General features: G+C 33.4%; 1 protein-coding gene across 2 annotated transcripts in view; it reads right to left on the reverse strand.

Moving 5' to 3' along the window:
* LOC118205063 (E3 ubiquitin-protein ligase RNF10) overlaps positions 1-16,816 on the reverse strand; it is an 83,640-nt gene that overhangs the window by 5,479 nt on the left and 61,345 nt on the right. Inside the window, exons 14-16 of one of the 2 annotated variants that reach the window (XM_085817185.1) lie at positions 11,935-12,033; positions 8,409-8,494; positions 5,384-5,579 (exon numbers count right to left, since the gene is read on the reverse strand). In XM_085817185.1, coding sequence (XP_085673311.1) covers positions 5,384-5,579; positions 8,409-8,494; positions 11,935-12,033 — 381 coding nt within the window. Of the gene's footprint in view, positions 1-5,383; positions 5,580-8,408; positions 8,495-11,934; positions 12,034-16,816 lie in introns of those variants that run through there. The other variant, XM_085817186.1, reaches the window with a different exon arrangement.

Here is a 16,816-nt window from a genome sequence, read left to right on the forward strand (position 1 = left end):
ACAAGAATTCCATGCCAGATTAGGAGCAAGTCCTAGATTTGCAACACCAGGACATCCACAAAGTTCAGGATTAGTTGAAAGCTATAACCAAGTTCTAAAACGTATGCTTCATCATATCATTAGAAGCGACTCTAAGAATTGTGACAAACACATACCATACCTGTTATTCGCTTACCGCAAAATTCCAAATTGTACTACGGGAGTATCCCCATTTAAATTTATGTATGGAAGAGAGGCTAGAGGTCCGTTGTCAGTATTAAAATCGTCATGGTCAGGAGAAATTCTATTACCAATAAAATTGGGTAAAAGTGCTATTGATTATCTACAGGAGCTAAAAATGAATTTAGAAATAGCAGCAGAGCAAGCATCTATAACTGCAGAATTGAAACAAGGTGCATATGCAAGATATGCTAATCGAAGGGCTATATATAAAGAATTCAATCCTGGAGATGAAGTGTACCTGCTGATTCCAGATTCCAGTAATAAATTATATGCCAGATGGATAGGACCTGCAGATATAGTATCTAGTTGTAATCCAGATGCTTACAAAATCAGACTGACAGATGGTATAATAAGAAGAGTACACGTAAATAAAATTAGAAAATTTAATTCAAAAGCACAGGCAGTAGGTGTAATATTTGAGAACGAAGAAGAAGTAGGAGAAGTCCATACTATACCCAGTGTGAGTGACAAGTCTGATCATTATCATCTTAACGAAGTAGACTTAAGCCATTTAGATAATGATAAAAGGAATAACAAGATAAACTTGTTAAGAAAATATGAAAACTTATTTATAAATAAGGTACGAATTGCCAAAGTAGGAGAATATAAAATAAGATTAAATGACACTGAAAGAAAGAAGCCATGTTTATTGAATTACAGAAGCATTGCAGCCTCAAGTAGAAAAACAAATCAAAGAAATGTTATCAATGGGATTGATTGAAGATACCAATGCTGAAATTTTGTACCCTATTGTATGCGTTATGAAGAAGGATGGTAATCTTCGCCTTTGCGTTGACTTAGATCCCTTAAAGCAGTAACGAAACCAGATGACTTCCCTATGGAAAATCCTAAAGAGCTCTTATTCCACATTCGAAAAGCCAAATAAAGATTACTCAAAGGCTATTGGGCCATACCATTAGAAATAGAAAGTCAAGAATTAGCATGTTTCAAGACACATCGAGCTCAGTATCAATTTAAAGTCATGCCTTTCGGGCTACACAATGCCGCAGCAACATTTCAGAGAGTGATGAACCAGGCCCTTGCTAAATACAAAGATTTTGCTCGAGCCTACGTCGATGACATAGCTGTTTATTCAAATAGTTGGAATGAACATTTAGTACATCTTGACACCATTTTTTCAAAACTGTTAGAACTACAGTTTTACGTAAATCTCAAGAAATGTTCCTTTCCTAAAACTCATTAAGTATCTAGGACATATCATCGGTTCCGGCAGTCATCGTACAGATCCAGAGAAAGTGGAGGCTATCCAGAAATTAGGTAGACCTCAAACAAAAAAACAATTGAAAAGCATTCTAGGCCTATGTAATTATTACAGAGATTACATTCCACATTACGCTGAAACAGCTTATCCATTAATCGAGCTCACCAAAAGAAGAAGTCCTGAAGAGCTGTGCTGGACAGAAAAACATGACGAAGCATTTGATAAATTAAAGAAATGCCTAATGGAAGCACCTAGTCTTTATACCCCTGTTCCAGGGTTATCTTTTATAATTCAATGTGATGCATCTTCAACAGGTGTTGGAGCCTGCTTATCTCAACGGAAAATTGTTCCCGATTAGTTACGCCAGCCAGAAGCTAACCAAAATACAACAAGCATGGCCAACTATCAAGAGGGAAGCTTATGCTGTTATTTAGAGCCTGAAAAAGTTTGAAACTTGGATTTTTGGATCACCTATGGAACTGATAACTGATCACAATCCGTTAACTTTCATCACGAAGAACGCACCTTAATCTTCTAAGTTACAGAGATGGGCTTTAGCATTACAAAAGTATGATACTACAAGTTCACATTGCCCAGGTGCTAAGTTAAGCAATGCTGATGCATTGCCTAGACTAAAGACTATTGAGTGTCTTTTGTGAAAGAAAGAACTTTTCATAGACATTTATGAACTCTTAAGATTATTATTTTTTTACGTGTGTGTTTCTTTTTCAGCTACTCTCCTAGAGACTTTTAAGTATATCATAGAAACTTTAAGTATTCTATTGCATTAGAATTGTTTGAATACTAATTTTTAATCATTTATATGTTACAGATTAGAAGAAGTCTTGTAGTAGGTGTAGAACTAACCTGTATAAGTGTTGTGTTATGTATCTTTCAACTTCAGTATTGATTGATTTGTAGACTTTAGTAGGTAAGTAATTCTTTTGTTTGACATCACCATAATTTGTCATATTTCAATAGGCTTTCACCCTATTTCAATCTTGGATGGGGGGTGTGATGTATGGGTGATGCGAGCCAACAAGATGTATAGAGGGCGCTAACTCTCAGTCTGGAGAGGCACCAAAAGTTTAGTTTCCAAGAGGAAGACCGATAGAGAGGTCATAGGAAAGGCTCGTGGGAGCCATTAATGAAAACAAAATTAACTTGTATTACTTTATATATTCCAGTTATTAGTATTGTAGTTTAGTACTAGTTTTGTGCTTGTGAAATAAATGTTTAAAAATACAAGAAGGTGCAGTTATTTCTCTATGAGGCGGTGGATGAAGAAAGGGATGATATCACACACATCTTGATCCGCTTAGCACCAGAGACATTTTGGTCAGGCAGCTCGGATACAATCTCTTCTTTAGAAACACAGAGAAAGTCGACAATAATTCAATGTCTTATGAGCTGTAACAGTGACATTAGCTTGCCAAAGTTTGGTTATTTGAAGTAGGGAAGCAAATAGGGTGGTTGAAGTTGTATCAATAAGTAAGTGTCCAGAGCGGAGACACTTTATATTTCTCGGTTCAACGATACAAGAATGTATTTATTTATTATAAAAGGAGAACATCTTTTGCAGCTTGCCAGAAGGACTAGAGACAACAAGGAAACGGGGATTTTTGTTAGGATTTTTTGCATTTGCATCTGTACGCACTGTTTCAGCAGATTTTTCAGAACTAACGTTTTGAGCAACGGGACTGACTTTGAAAAGCAGTGTGTTGGGGACAGTACCTCGCTCCTCAACTACCAAAACCTTCCTTTCCAGCCTTACAAGTCACAACACACGGCAAATGTGCAGGTGGTTTTCTCTCTGTGAGAAACTATACAAAGGGATGTGACAGAATCTCACATTGAGCCCAAACCTCCAAGAAGGAAAACCACAAGGGCAGAAGAAACGAAAATTTTAGAGAGAATGAGAGATGAAAAGGAAGGGAGGAAAGATCACTAAGGGCTCCAGTATTGTGGCCCCATTCTCACCAAGAAAGTGATCCCTTGAAGGGCTAGGGTACCTTGGGATTGCCACACCCATACTCAGGGGGTGAGCGAGCCCTTGAGGGGCATTGCACAAAGGAATGTATTTACAAAGGCATCTTTATAATTAGATAACTGTGCTGAAGTTAGTTTGGGAATCACAGCCTTTATTGCTAAAACTGGCCGCCCATTTATTGATGGTGATTTTGCAAAGGAGCGTATATTGTTAGTGTCTGAGAAAGTATGCCTTCAAGCTATGAAGAAATTTTAAAATGCGAGTCTTGGCAGAATGGCGATTCAAAGAAGAATTGGAAATTTATATGATGATGTTTCTGAACAATTACAGATTGCTGCCACCAAATTTAAGTATTTTTATCTAGCAGTTGATAAGTCAACAGACATATTTGTTGGAATGAGTACAGTAAAGGGACGAACAACTGGAGCTGATATTTTATCCTCCATTTTAAATTTGTGTTCTGAACAAAATTTCTTGTTAGTACCACTACTGATGAAGCTCCAGCCATGAATGGAATTTAAAATGGCATGGTGAGTCTACTAAGAAACCATCTGGATGATTGAGGAAATATTTGCTTGTGTATCACTGCATCATGCACCAACAACAGCCGTGTGCAAAAGAACTAGAATTTGACCACCCAATGTAGGTAGTGAGCAATATAATAAATTTTACTCACTCACATGGTTTAAACCACAGGCAATTTAAGGAAATCCTAGAACACACAAATGCACCACATCTCAATTATTACTCTGAAGTACTGTGGTTGAGCCATATAGAGGCTTTGAAAAGGTTTGCAGATCTGATTGATGAAATAACACAATTCCTTGAAGAAAAAGGCAATCAAGCTAGGATCTTTCAAGAGCAGCTTAACATTTTTAGTTGATGTGACAGCCCATCAGAATGATCTAAACAAAAAATTAATGGGAAAAAAAAAATTCATTTGTCAACTGGCCAATGCAATATCTGCTTTGAAACTAAAACTCCAGCTGTTCTCACAGCAGCTTGGTGTCAAAATTTTGTCAATTTCCCTTACCAGAAAAAACTCAAGGAAAATTTTCGTGATACACAAATCGATTATTTAAATCAAATAAAGATACTGCTTACTTCATTTGAAAAATGATTTACAGATTTTGAGTTGCATAAGATTAAATTTAAACTGTTTCGGGATTTATTTTCTGTTGTAGTCGAAGTAGCCCCAGAAGATGTTCAAATGGAACTTACTAATTTACAGATTTCTGATTTATGCAAATCTCAATTCCATGTTTCAGATATTCTTGACTTTTATAAAACTCTACCTGCTGAATTTTTGTACTTAAAAAATAATGCACGCAGATGTGATATCATGTTTGGTAGTACTTATATTTGTGAACAAACATTTCCTCTTATGAATCTAAATAAGTAAAAGTTTAAAAATAAACTGAAAGATCAATACTTGCAATCTGTGTTAACAATACTAAGAACTAGCTTTCAACCAATATATCCAAAATTGTTGATAAAACTCAATCTCAACCATCACACTAATGTATTTATTTAACAATGATTAACTTGTACACATTTTTATTTATATATTAAATTATTAAGCACAAACATAAACTGTATTTTTTTTTAAAAGCTGAATTGGGTGTGTTGGCCCCAGTAGCACATGCAAGGGGAAAGCGAAAATACTCGCTTACATACATATGTAATGACTCCAAATCAGTTTAAATTTGATATGGCATATGTCTGAATTGCAAATTAAACAACTTATTGCATTGACCCCCAATTCCCCCCCACATGCTACTCGCCTTCGGCAGCACGGCAACCAAGTCGCTTCTGTGAGTGGCCTTTCTCCTAAAAAGGTTGTGTACCTCTAATTTATGTGACATTATATTAAAACTAAAAATATGAATTTTTGAAAAATGTTTCAGAAAATATTTAGGCTTTAAATTAATATATATATTTTTAGTTACCTTGTGGATCTTGAATTGTTACACTATCTAAAGCAGCCTGAATAGCATCACTAAATGACTGGTGATACTCAGGAGGAGGAATCCATTCATCTCCATCTGAATCTCTGTTCTGAGAAGATTGAGGGGAAACAACTGTGTTTTGTTTTTTAACTTCTTTAGGAATCTCTGTAAATGTTTTTCGGCCATCTTTTAGCATCTATTCATCAAATTAAAAAAAAAAAAAAAAAAAAAAAAAATATCAAATAAATAATATGAATAAACACACGAAAATGAAATGGATTTAAAAAAGTATCAGTTTATAATTAATATAAGTTTTTCTTAAAAATATCACAATAATAATATTTACTACTACAAACAACTTATTTTACTGTCATTTGCATAATTCATGCCATTTACTTTATTCAAAATATGATAAATAATATTATAATCGAATTCTCATAATCTTGTGCAAGAGATACTTCAATTATTTCATAATAAACTTAAAACCAACTATTTCCATAAGATGATTTTAAAAAAGTACTTGGAATTAAACCATCAGCTGGAATTTCAACTAGTGTGATAATAATTTAGATGGTGATATGAGTACTAAGAACTTTCCTTAATATAACACAAACTTTAAAATATTATTCAAATCTATGATTGTTTTATTTCCCGTTCTTTGCAAAATTTAAATACAGTCAAAAGTCGTTAATTCAGACACCCATAATCCGGAATGATCTATAATCCGGACCTCAAAGCTACAAACTTTCTGCGCATGCGTCGAGTTCACGCATGCGCACAGGCGTTTACGAGAGCGCATAAGACCCTTACAGCTGCGAATATGTTTGCGCGCATGCGCGTTTAATGTGTAACGGAGTTATACGCTAAGCTAAAGTTATCTAATTCAGTTAATGTTGCAGATTGCGTTGTTCCTTAATCTTCGAATTGGATCCGGCTTATTATTTTTTGCAGACTGTTAGAGCAATTTTATAAAAGTAAGCTTGAACTTTCGATTATGTCAAATAGAATTTCCGATATATATTTACTACAAAGCGAAAGTATGTTTTGAAATCCGAAATCTGTTTATCAATTTCACGCTGCTCTGAGGCGGGGGGTCGAAGTCCCGACGAGTCCGGATTAACGACTTTTGACTGTAGTACTAATTCCTTGCAGCAACAGTAAATAAGCTGCAATGCTGTTGTACATGTGATCCATATGCCTTCAAATCAATTTCCTGTTCCTACTCTCTTACAATTTATCTGCACTTGCACAAGATATTTACATTATAGTTATATGTAATTTCAATACAGTCAAAAGTCTTTAATTCAGACACCCATAATCCGGACCTCAAAGCTACAAACTTTCTGCTCATGCATCACTTAACAGCGTAAGACCTTTACGGCTGTGTGCGCATAATACGTTCATGCATGCACGTTTAATGTATAATGGATGGTATAAGCTAAAATTATCTAATTATCTATTTCAGTTAATGTTGCAGATTGCGCTGTTCCTTAATCTTCAAATTGGATCCGGCTTATTATTTTTTGCAGACTGTTAGAGCAATTTTCTAAAAGTGAGCTTGAACTTTCGATTATGTCAAATAGAATTTCCGATGCTGGAGGTCCCAAAGGATCTACAAAGCAAAAGTATGTTTCGATGTCCATCAAACAAAACGTGGAATTGCTGCAAAAAATGGATAAAGGCATATCTTTTGTTTCTCTAACCACTCCAAAATCTGTTTATCAATTTCACGCTGCTCTGCCCGGGATGGGGGGGATGCCACGGCGCGCAATGACTTGGAATTTGATCTGTCAGCACTATCCTTATCTTCAGGGCAGATGTTTTTATTTTATTTGGCTTATAATTCCTTATTAAATGTAGCTTATAATTTCTTATTTCATCTCGATGTACTCCGTCTTTGATATGATTTAAAACAAGTTCCTCGTCATTATAATTCGCTTCTGATAGTGAAGAAAGTGACACAGAGGTTATTGAAAACGAAAAAATTTCGATTGACAATCTCGACACTGCAATAGGACTTTAACAGCGGAACTTTGTAACTGAATAAGAAATTATGTCTGTTTACAGAATTAAAGAGAAAGTATTATCGCATAAAATGAAGCAAATATTAAGCTTTTTTTTTTTTTGTAAATTTTGATACCCTTTAGATCATAATTGTTCTTTATTTCATAAATTATGATTTCATATTTTTAATTTTATAATTTCTGCATGCCATCTTACCAGATTTAAACTGATGATCTATAATCCGAAAAATTGATAATCCGGAATCGCCTAAGTCCTGACGAGTTCGGATTAACGACTTTTGACTGTATATGGAAATCAGAAACATTCTGGATTATTCAGCAATTTTTCATGATTCAGAAAAAGCATTTCATTATTTGGCAAATATTCTTAGATCTATTGAGAAAAGAAATGCTGAATACATTAAAGCCAACAGAACATGGCTGTCCGTGTTGTTAAAAGAACACAGCAAGATTCATAGAATGGTTGCAACAGGAACGCAGATATTTACAAGCAATAAGTATTGCCATTGTTTCCAATGAAATTCCTCATTGTGGCTAATGTGGGAGTACAGAATGCTTATACCTGATATAATATAAACACAGCTGAAGTATATATACACATATATTATTTTACATTTTAAATTATAGATTGCAATATTAAATTGAACCTCTGAACTCTGATAAATTTATAAGCTAGTCATTGTTTTAATATTATCCTTCAATATTTGTTTTTGTTTGGGCAAAATCTGTGCATTGTTCTAAAACAGCAATATACACCATAAGGTATTAATTTTTCTGAACACATTATATAGATAAATTCTCTTTTAGTAGAATTCCGAAAAATCTATGCTTATTTTGTAAAATATATATAATTTCAGTCATTCTTGCTTTCTTTATTACACGATTAGTTAATGAAATGCATTTTGAGGCATATATACTTATTTTAAATTAATCAATAACTATGCAATCTTCAGTTAGATTTTCATTTACAATTTCAAAATTAATAAAAAAATTTTATATACCTGAGCAAAAGAAGTGACAGGAGATGTTTCAGTATCAGGCACTGAAGGATCATTGATATTGCAGCATAAATTAGAATCTTGTGCTCCTGCAAAATACAGAGGGAGGGATAAATTAAATAGCATATTTGGATCATGAAATGTATTAGATTGGAAGTTCTCAACCAAGGGAAAAATTCCATCAGATTTTTCTTTAGTAGTTAAGTATTTAATTTTATTTTATTACTTTTTAAAATACACCTTTTATTAAATCTTCGATATTTATCAATATTTTCCATATTTTTTATTGCTTAATTAACATGTTAAAAGTAATTTAAAATAAATGTATATATATATTTTGAGTTTCAGAAAAGGAGGAATGATCTTTCAGAAATGGTGAAAGGGATACAAGGGACAATACAAGTTGAGAATCACTGTAATAGATATTGTTTATGTTTAATCTTTTTTTATGGAGTTTTTCTTCTAAACAAAATGAAAAATAAAAATAACTTTATTTTTCTCTACTCCCTTTCTTATCCAAGAATTAACAGTAAAATAAAGCAACATCTACATTACATTCACTGATCTTATGTGATCCGTTTAGTCAAATATTTTCACTCCATATAAATTTACTTTTCAATTTGAATTTATATACTGCTCACGTTCTTTTCGAATGTGCAATCTGAGATATGTCTATTATGAAATTCAGACATGTCAAAGATGAGTTTATACTGTATATGCTTGTGTATTTTTAGTTCATGGAGAAAGCTGAAAGCTATAGAAAGTCCTTTCAGTTTGTCATTACTTATACAAAAATTATATTTTCCTGTTAAAGCCAGTCTCTCCAGCTAAAACTGGGATATTTGGTTGCTATGGTATCTGTTCATTTCAACAGAGGAATATCAAATGCTAAAATATTGGTATTTGTTCATTTCAACAGATACCAATTTTTTTCATTTAAGCAAAACATAAAAATTAACTCATATTGAGTTATATACATAAACATTAGAATTCGTATTAGAAAAGCCATATTAGTGGGGAAAATGATAATTTTATTTATCAAGATGAATATCAAAAGCCTGCATTTAAAATTCAGATTTTGGAGGCGGGAGTATTTCAGTCTTATAAAAGTTGATGTATTTCACAAGCGTCCTCTGATTATGAAGTCCTCCCAAACTTGAAAGTTGATAAACATGGCATCAATCATTCTGGCAGAAGTTTACACAAATATATAATTCTTTACTAAGTTAGATGATTAAGAGATACAAATTACAGATAAAGCATATAAAAAATTGTAATCACTTATCATAATTTTCCGTGTTATATCGACACTGTTTATCAGTTTTCAAAGTCATGTACTTTAGCCGCTGGTTTATTTGATTACGGGAAAGTGCACAAGGGCTTTCTGCCTAAGGGGAGGAATGCCTTCATGAAGAACTTTCTACTGGAAACTGACTCATATACACATTGCATAGGAAGAACCATGAAAATGAGCATGCAGCTAGTCCGTTCAGCGGAATTTGAACCCTATACTGAACTACCAATATTCAGCAACTTTAACACTTGTGGGCCTTTTTTATGTCTGGATCTTTGAAAATATTCCTCTTCATTCAATCTCAAATATTAACTATTTTTTCAAAATTCAAGGACAAAATAAAACTTGTATCCTTTTTTTACAAAAATTAAACCAATTTATAGAGAATTAACCGAATTTACATTAAACCAAAACAAACTACTCATGATTGTGTTGTGATGACATTACTGGTGATAAATCACATTGTTTAGAGACAATATATACATGTTAATAGTATTTGAGACTCCATGATGGCATTAAAAACCTCTTGTTTATTAAATTTTCTGAGGGCCATTTTTTTTTTCTCTCTAAAATTCTAAAATATTCTGTTACTTGAGATTTCCAGTTAGTTGAGCTTTTACTGTATTTTTGCTTTAGTTTTGAATTGCTTAAGGTTTAATTTTGATTTCACTATATCCTGCTGCAAAGTTGCAGCTACTGTATGCCGAAGATTACATATGAGTGGACTGTACGCTCGGGTACCTCGAGTTAGTGTTCCTCTAATCGTCCAATCAAGAGGGGCACGATTAGTGGTGCCGGGAACATGTCTGACTGGGGGAATGTCATGTTTACTGATGAGTCAAGATTTGCTCTGGAGCTAGATGACAAGTGTATAAGCACATGGCGTAAACAACGAACACGCAATCAGTCCCAAAACATCACACATTCCCAAAGCGGAAGCATTATGGTGTGGGCAGAGATTTCATTAGGATACCGTACCGACTCGCACTTCTTTAAACGGGGTTCTTTGACGGCTGTCCGGTATTGAGATGAAGTCCTAGAACCCATTGTGAGATTGTATGCTGCAGCAGTTGGCCCTACTTTTGTTTTAATGGATGATAATGCACATATCCACAGAGCTGACATCGTCGATGACTACCTTGAGAGTGAAGGGATTGTGCATATGGCATGGCCAACATATTCACTGGACCTTAATCCCATTGAAAATTTTGGGATGCTCTCGGCCGTGCTGTATCTTCACGTTTCCCACCTCCAAGCCACTGGAAACTGCTCTACAAGAAGAATGGTGATTTCTTAATTCTGCGGTGGTTGACCACCTAATAGAATGCAGGGTCACAAGGTGTAAACTTTGTATACAGATGAGGGGGTATCACTTACCCTATTAATGTCTTGTCTTCTTCTTTTTTTTTTTTTTTCATTTTATGCTGTTTATTTTCACTTTATATATAATTCTGTTCAAATCTCCAGTATATCATTATTTGATAACTTACAAAAATTTAATATTGTTTTCATTTATGCATAAAGCCCACCAGCGGCCGAGCGGTAAAGTCGCTGAACACTGGTAGTTCGGTCCGAGGTTCGAATCCCGTGAACGGGCTGGCTGCATGGGCGTTTTCGTGGTTTTCCCCATGTGTAATGTGTATATGAGCCAGTTTTCCTTAGAAAGTCCTCCACGAAGGCATCCCTCCCCTTAGGCAGATAGCCCTAGTGTGCTTTGCCATAATTAAATACACCATACACCATTTAAGCATAAATATATATGCTACTTTCCTACTGAATTTTGTGTCAATCATAGCAGCATTTGATGATTTTTTTTGCATTTTATATCTTCATGCTTAACTTTTGGAAGTGAGTGTATCTTGATCATATGCACACACATACACATATATATATGTAATATTATTTGACATGAAACAAGATATATTAAAACAATATTTGTAGTACAAATCTACCTTTTACCTACAAAATTAGTTGCATTATGGTAAATCTATAAACACACAATTTTAGAGTTTTGCCTGTATGGAAGCTTTTTTACCCTATTTTATCCTTAATTTATATTAATACTTAAAATTAAAAAATTTTCACATACATTTTTATAAATATATTTATAACTTTCTTATTTAAATATTGTTATTGTTTAACATTGTTATTTAAATATAATATGTAAATTATACCATGTTTACTTAAAACATAATACATTCAGACATTCTTTGATTTTAATTCAGAACTACCTACCTACATCATTTTCTGTTCTTGGTGGGGAAAGATATTGAAATTCGCTCTGATATGTAGGGAACTGATCAATACTTTCCAAATTGTAGGTTGCTTTTGGATCTAAAGAATAATTATACATATCTTAGATCATAAACATGCTGCCAAAAAATATTTATTTAGATTATTATTATTATTTTTTTTAATTATGTTCGGAACGGCAAAATAAAAAAGAATGAAAGTATTTTTATCACATTCATTCAGCACAAAATCAGATTTCAAGCCATTTCAAAATACACAAGAAATAGCATTCCGGGACATAAATGCTTTATAAAATTTTGTATGATTAAAATTTTAAGAAAATATTGATATTTTTAATAAAACAATTTTTAATTTGGGTCATATATTCAATTTAGTGTTCTTAGTTTTCTGCATGTATAGAGCATGTACCTCTTTTTCCTTTCTTGTTTTAGAATTTTGGTAGGAAAACTGTATGCTATTCCAAGTTTGTGCAATTCTCCCTTTCTTTCTTTCCTTTGTTGCCACAAAAAATTAGAGGCTTTACATTATATTTAAAGAAATTAAATAACAAAGAACCTGCATGAATGTATGTATGTTTGTCACAGTGTGAAAAAATGGTGCTTAGAAACATCAATTTTAATAACGTAGCCCTCCATTCGAACATGGGCATCTGGAAGCCCATGTTTAAAATTTTTTTATTATCTATTTCATATTCTGTCAAACATTCAAGAACGTTTTATTAACATACTCAACGATTTCAAAGTGAGCAATGGAAACACTGTAGGGAGAGTTTTTTTTCTCCAGCTCACGAAACTGTGTATCGGAAATTCTAAAGATATGCTCTTTTAAATATTTTGCGATATTCTTGTTGAATTGAATTTTATGATTTAAGTGCGAAGAATGTGATATTTAATAAGATAAAGGTAATACACAAAATGTTAAAAATCACCCTTTTGGGCATAATACATAGACTCCAACTTTCAGCAGAACTTGTCAGTAGACAAAGCGCGAACGACATTTTTACAACTTTGAAAATGCACGCATAACACATGTTGTAATTAACCATTTACTAATTTCTAATTAATCATTAATTGTGTGGTATATCATAATCGGACTAAAAGCTGGCACTGTGCCAAGCATCGAAGCGTGCACAGTAATAAGAAAAGGACTTGAATGCAAAGTAGCTGTAGATATAAGTGTGTATGTGAGTGATGATATATTTTGTATATATAATAAAAGTAGCATGTAGTTTAAAAGAGTGTGTCTTGTGAAATAATTACCCACTGAAAGATACACAACAGCTGGCGTCAAGGATGTATGATTTTAAAAAAATGTGCATAATGCAATCTCAATAATCCCCCGAAGACGGCTCAAAGTAAAACTTTTATAATAATTTTTCCTTTTGGAAGATCATGGAGCAGCTTGTAACTGCGTTTATAGTGCAGAATAGAGCTCTAATGGAGAGACTTACTTCAGTTATTACTCCACAAATGGACAATTTGAAAATTTCGGTTCAGTTTGAAAAATATAATGAACACGAAGAACAGTTTCATTCATTTCTAGAGAGATTCAAAAGTTATTTAGATATACAAAATGTTCCACAGGATAAGCATGGGAAAGTATTGATTTACAATTTGTCCGGAAAACTGTATAGTCTCTTAAAAAACTTACTGGCTCCTAATAATCCTTCTGATAAAGATTATGAAGTGTTAAAAACAAACATTGAGAAATCATTTAAATCCTAAGCCACATATAATTCCTAGCAGACATGTATTTTTAAATCGAAAGCAGCACAAGGGGGAAACAATCAAAGTGTATATGGCAGAGTTAAGGTCACTTGCCATACCATGTCCTTACGATCAGAATATGTTAAATATGATGCTGCGGGATGTATTTGTTAGTGGGCTATGAGATAGGGCTATTCTGGATAGAATTTTTGAGCAGGATAATATCAGTTTATATGATACTTTAAAAATAGCTTTGGCAATGGAAAAAGCTTTAAAAGGTGCAAATGAAATAATTCGGAAACCAACAGAAATTAAGGAATTTAGTGCCAGGAATAAAGGTAAATCTAAGTGTCGCTCCAAAACAAAAGTTTGAAAAACAAAACATCACAGCTAAGAGTGCTAAGGGCAAATTGTGTTTGCAATGTACGGGGACTTACCATGACAGAAATTCTTTTAAATTTAAGACAAGTATCTGCAGATTTTGTAAGAAAATCAGACACATTGAAAGAGCATGCTAGAATGCTAAAAACGCTGAAAAACGAAAGCAAAACAAAAACAATTAAATGTAGGAAATGAAAGCACAGTTCCTATAAACAACATACATTCCAGCGAGGTGAAAAATAGGAAACAGCCCATAATGGTCCAAGTAAACATAGAAGGAAAACCGGTAGCTATGGAACTGGATACAGGGGTGCAGTATCGGTAATGAATTAAAAAAAATTTCTGGCAAATTTCGAAAAAGAAAATTAAAAATACAAGTCTGGTATTTAAATCATATAATGGAGAAAAACTGATACCTTTAGGATTTACTACAGTTAAGGTAAAATATAAAGGTGAAAATAAAAATTAAATCTTTACTATTGTTAAAGAAAATCTGGATACAATATTTGGTAGAGAATGGCTTTCAGAAATAAATTTAGATTAGTCCTCAATAAAGTCAATTTTCGTCTCTCAAAAGAGTAGTATATAAATATAATAAATTATTGGAAGAATATAAAGAGATTTTTGACAAAATTAGGAGAGATAAAAAAATTATGAGGTTCAACTTGAATTGAAACCAAATGTTTCACCAAAATTTTGTGGAGCTAGGCAAATACTATTTGCGTTAAAGGGCCGGATAGATGAAGAAACTGATCACTAGGTAAAAGAGGGTATAATCGAAAAGGTTGAAATGTCGGAATGGGCAACACCGGTAGTACCAGTAATTAAGCCGGACAGCTTTATACGACTGTTTGCTGACCACTCTGACAGTAAACCCAAATATTGTTATGCATCAACATAAATGTTCATCATTGGGAGTACCTGAGCGCTCCAATGGAATGTATTCATATCGATTATGCAGGACCTATTTTTGATAATCGTCGATGCTCACTCAAAATAGCCTATCCAATGAAATCAAGCTCGACTTTCAAAACAATAGAATGTTTACGGGACTTTTTTTGCACGATTCGTATTACCAATATTGTTAGCGAGTGATAACGGGCCACATTTCACTTCACATGAGTTTAAGATATTTCTACAGAGTAACGGAATTAAACACAAAACTACAGCACCATTTAATCTAGTAATGGGCAGGCTGAACGGTATGTGTTAACAGTTAAACAATCTTTAAGAACGATGGAAAATTATCCAGAAACTTTAAAACAAAAACTCAGTACATTTTTGATGCAATATAGGAAAGCTCCAAATTTAACTATTCTACAAAGCTCTGCAATGCTAATGCTGAAGAGGGAAATTCGAACAAGAGTAGATTTATTGAGACCAGATCTCAAAAGGAGGGTGGAAGACAGAATTCGAAAGGAAGGAACCTACGAGTTTAGAGACCGAGGATTTAGAGTGGCAGTAAGAAATTATTGCCAAGGTGATAGAGGATGGAGATTTGGAACCGTCCAATCCAAGGATGGGCAGCTTCATTACACCATAAATGTAGATGATCAGCTATGGCGACGACATATCGATCAGATGCGTGATGGAGGAACCGTAACAGATGAGGGGTTCATACGTCTAGCACCATCCAAAGATAATAGCCACCAGGCAGATGAGTCTGTGTCGTCCTCCGAGCCCAAGGTTGTACCAGGATGTTCCAAGTACCGGACCTGTTGCTAATACAACCAGGTTACCAAAGAAACCCACAACCTTTGCACCAGTCCAGTAGAATTTGACATCCCTCAGATAGACTGCAGTTATGATAAAGGGGGAGGTATGTGGTATATCGAGAACTATCGATGTGGTATATCATAATCGGACTAAAAATTGGCCCTGTGCCAGGCATCGACGCACACAGTAATAAGAAAAGGACTGGAATGCGAGTAGCAGTAGTTATGAAAGTAGCTGTAGATATAAGAGTTTATACGAGTGATGATATATTTTGTATACATAAAAGTAGCATGTAGTTTAAAAGAGTGTCTTGTGAAATAATTACCCACTAAAGGATACATGACAAATTGTAATCAATTTTGTTACATTTAAAATCCATATACATATAAAACTGAATAATTAAAAATATGCCTTGTAAATTATATGCACATTTAATTAGAAATTTTCATTAACTCCTCAAACACGTATATCACTAAATATGCTATTATATGAAAAAAGCAAGTACTTTAAATCTCTACTAATCATAGAAAAAATCAGAATCCATAAATCATATATCTTCATTCTGGATTTGAATCATATATCTTCATTCTGGATTCTGGATTTCCGCAGGGAAACAAAATTTAAATAACAAAGAGTATTATATAAGTATTAAAAAATACTTATAATTTATGAATGCAATGATTTATATGTAGCATGCTTAAGTTTTAATTTTGAGATTTTTTTTTAATAACACAGCTCTTCATTCATACTTATTTTTTCAATCAAAACTTCTTCGAGAGTTTTAGGACCTAAATTTGGTTGAAATTCCATCTGGATATTTTTAACAATAGAAAAAATTCTTTCGCAAGCTGCATTTGAATAAAGTAGTATTAGGACAACAAACATTACAGTAGGCAATACTTTGCATTTAATACAGCCATTCATATTTTTTAATTTGGCAATTTCTCCCCATGTTATATCAATATGAAAATCTGCAATTTCTTTCAAATCATCTACTTGATACATGGAAAATTCAATTTCCACTTAAGATATTTTTCATCAATAATGGAAGGAAAAGTATT

This window comes from Stegodyphus dumicola, chromosome 5 (genome assembly GCF_044657685.1).
Source record: "Stegodyphus dumicola isolate Sdum_Otavi_A_Nest chromosome 5, ASM4465768v1".
NCBI classification, from domain to species: Eukaryota; Metazoa; Arthropoda; class Arachnida; order Araneae; family Eresidae; genus Stegodyphus; species Stegodyphus dumicola.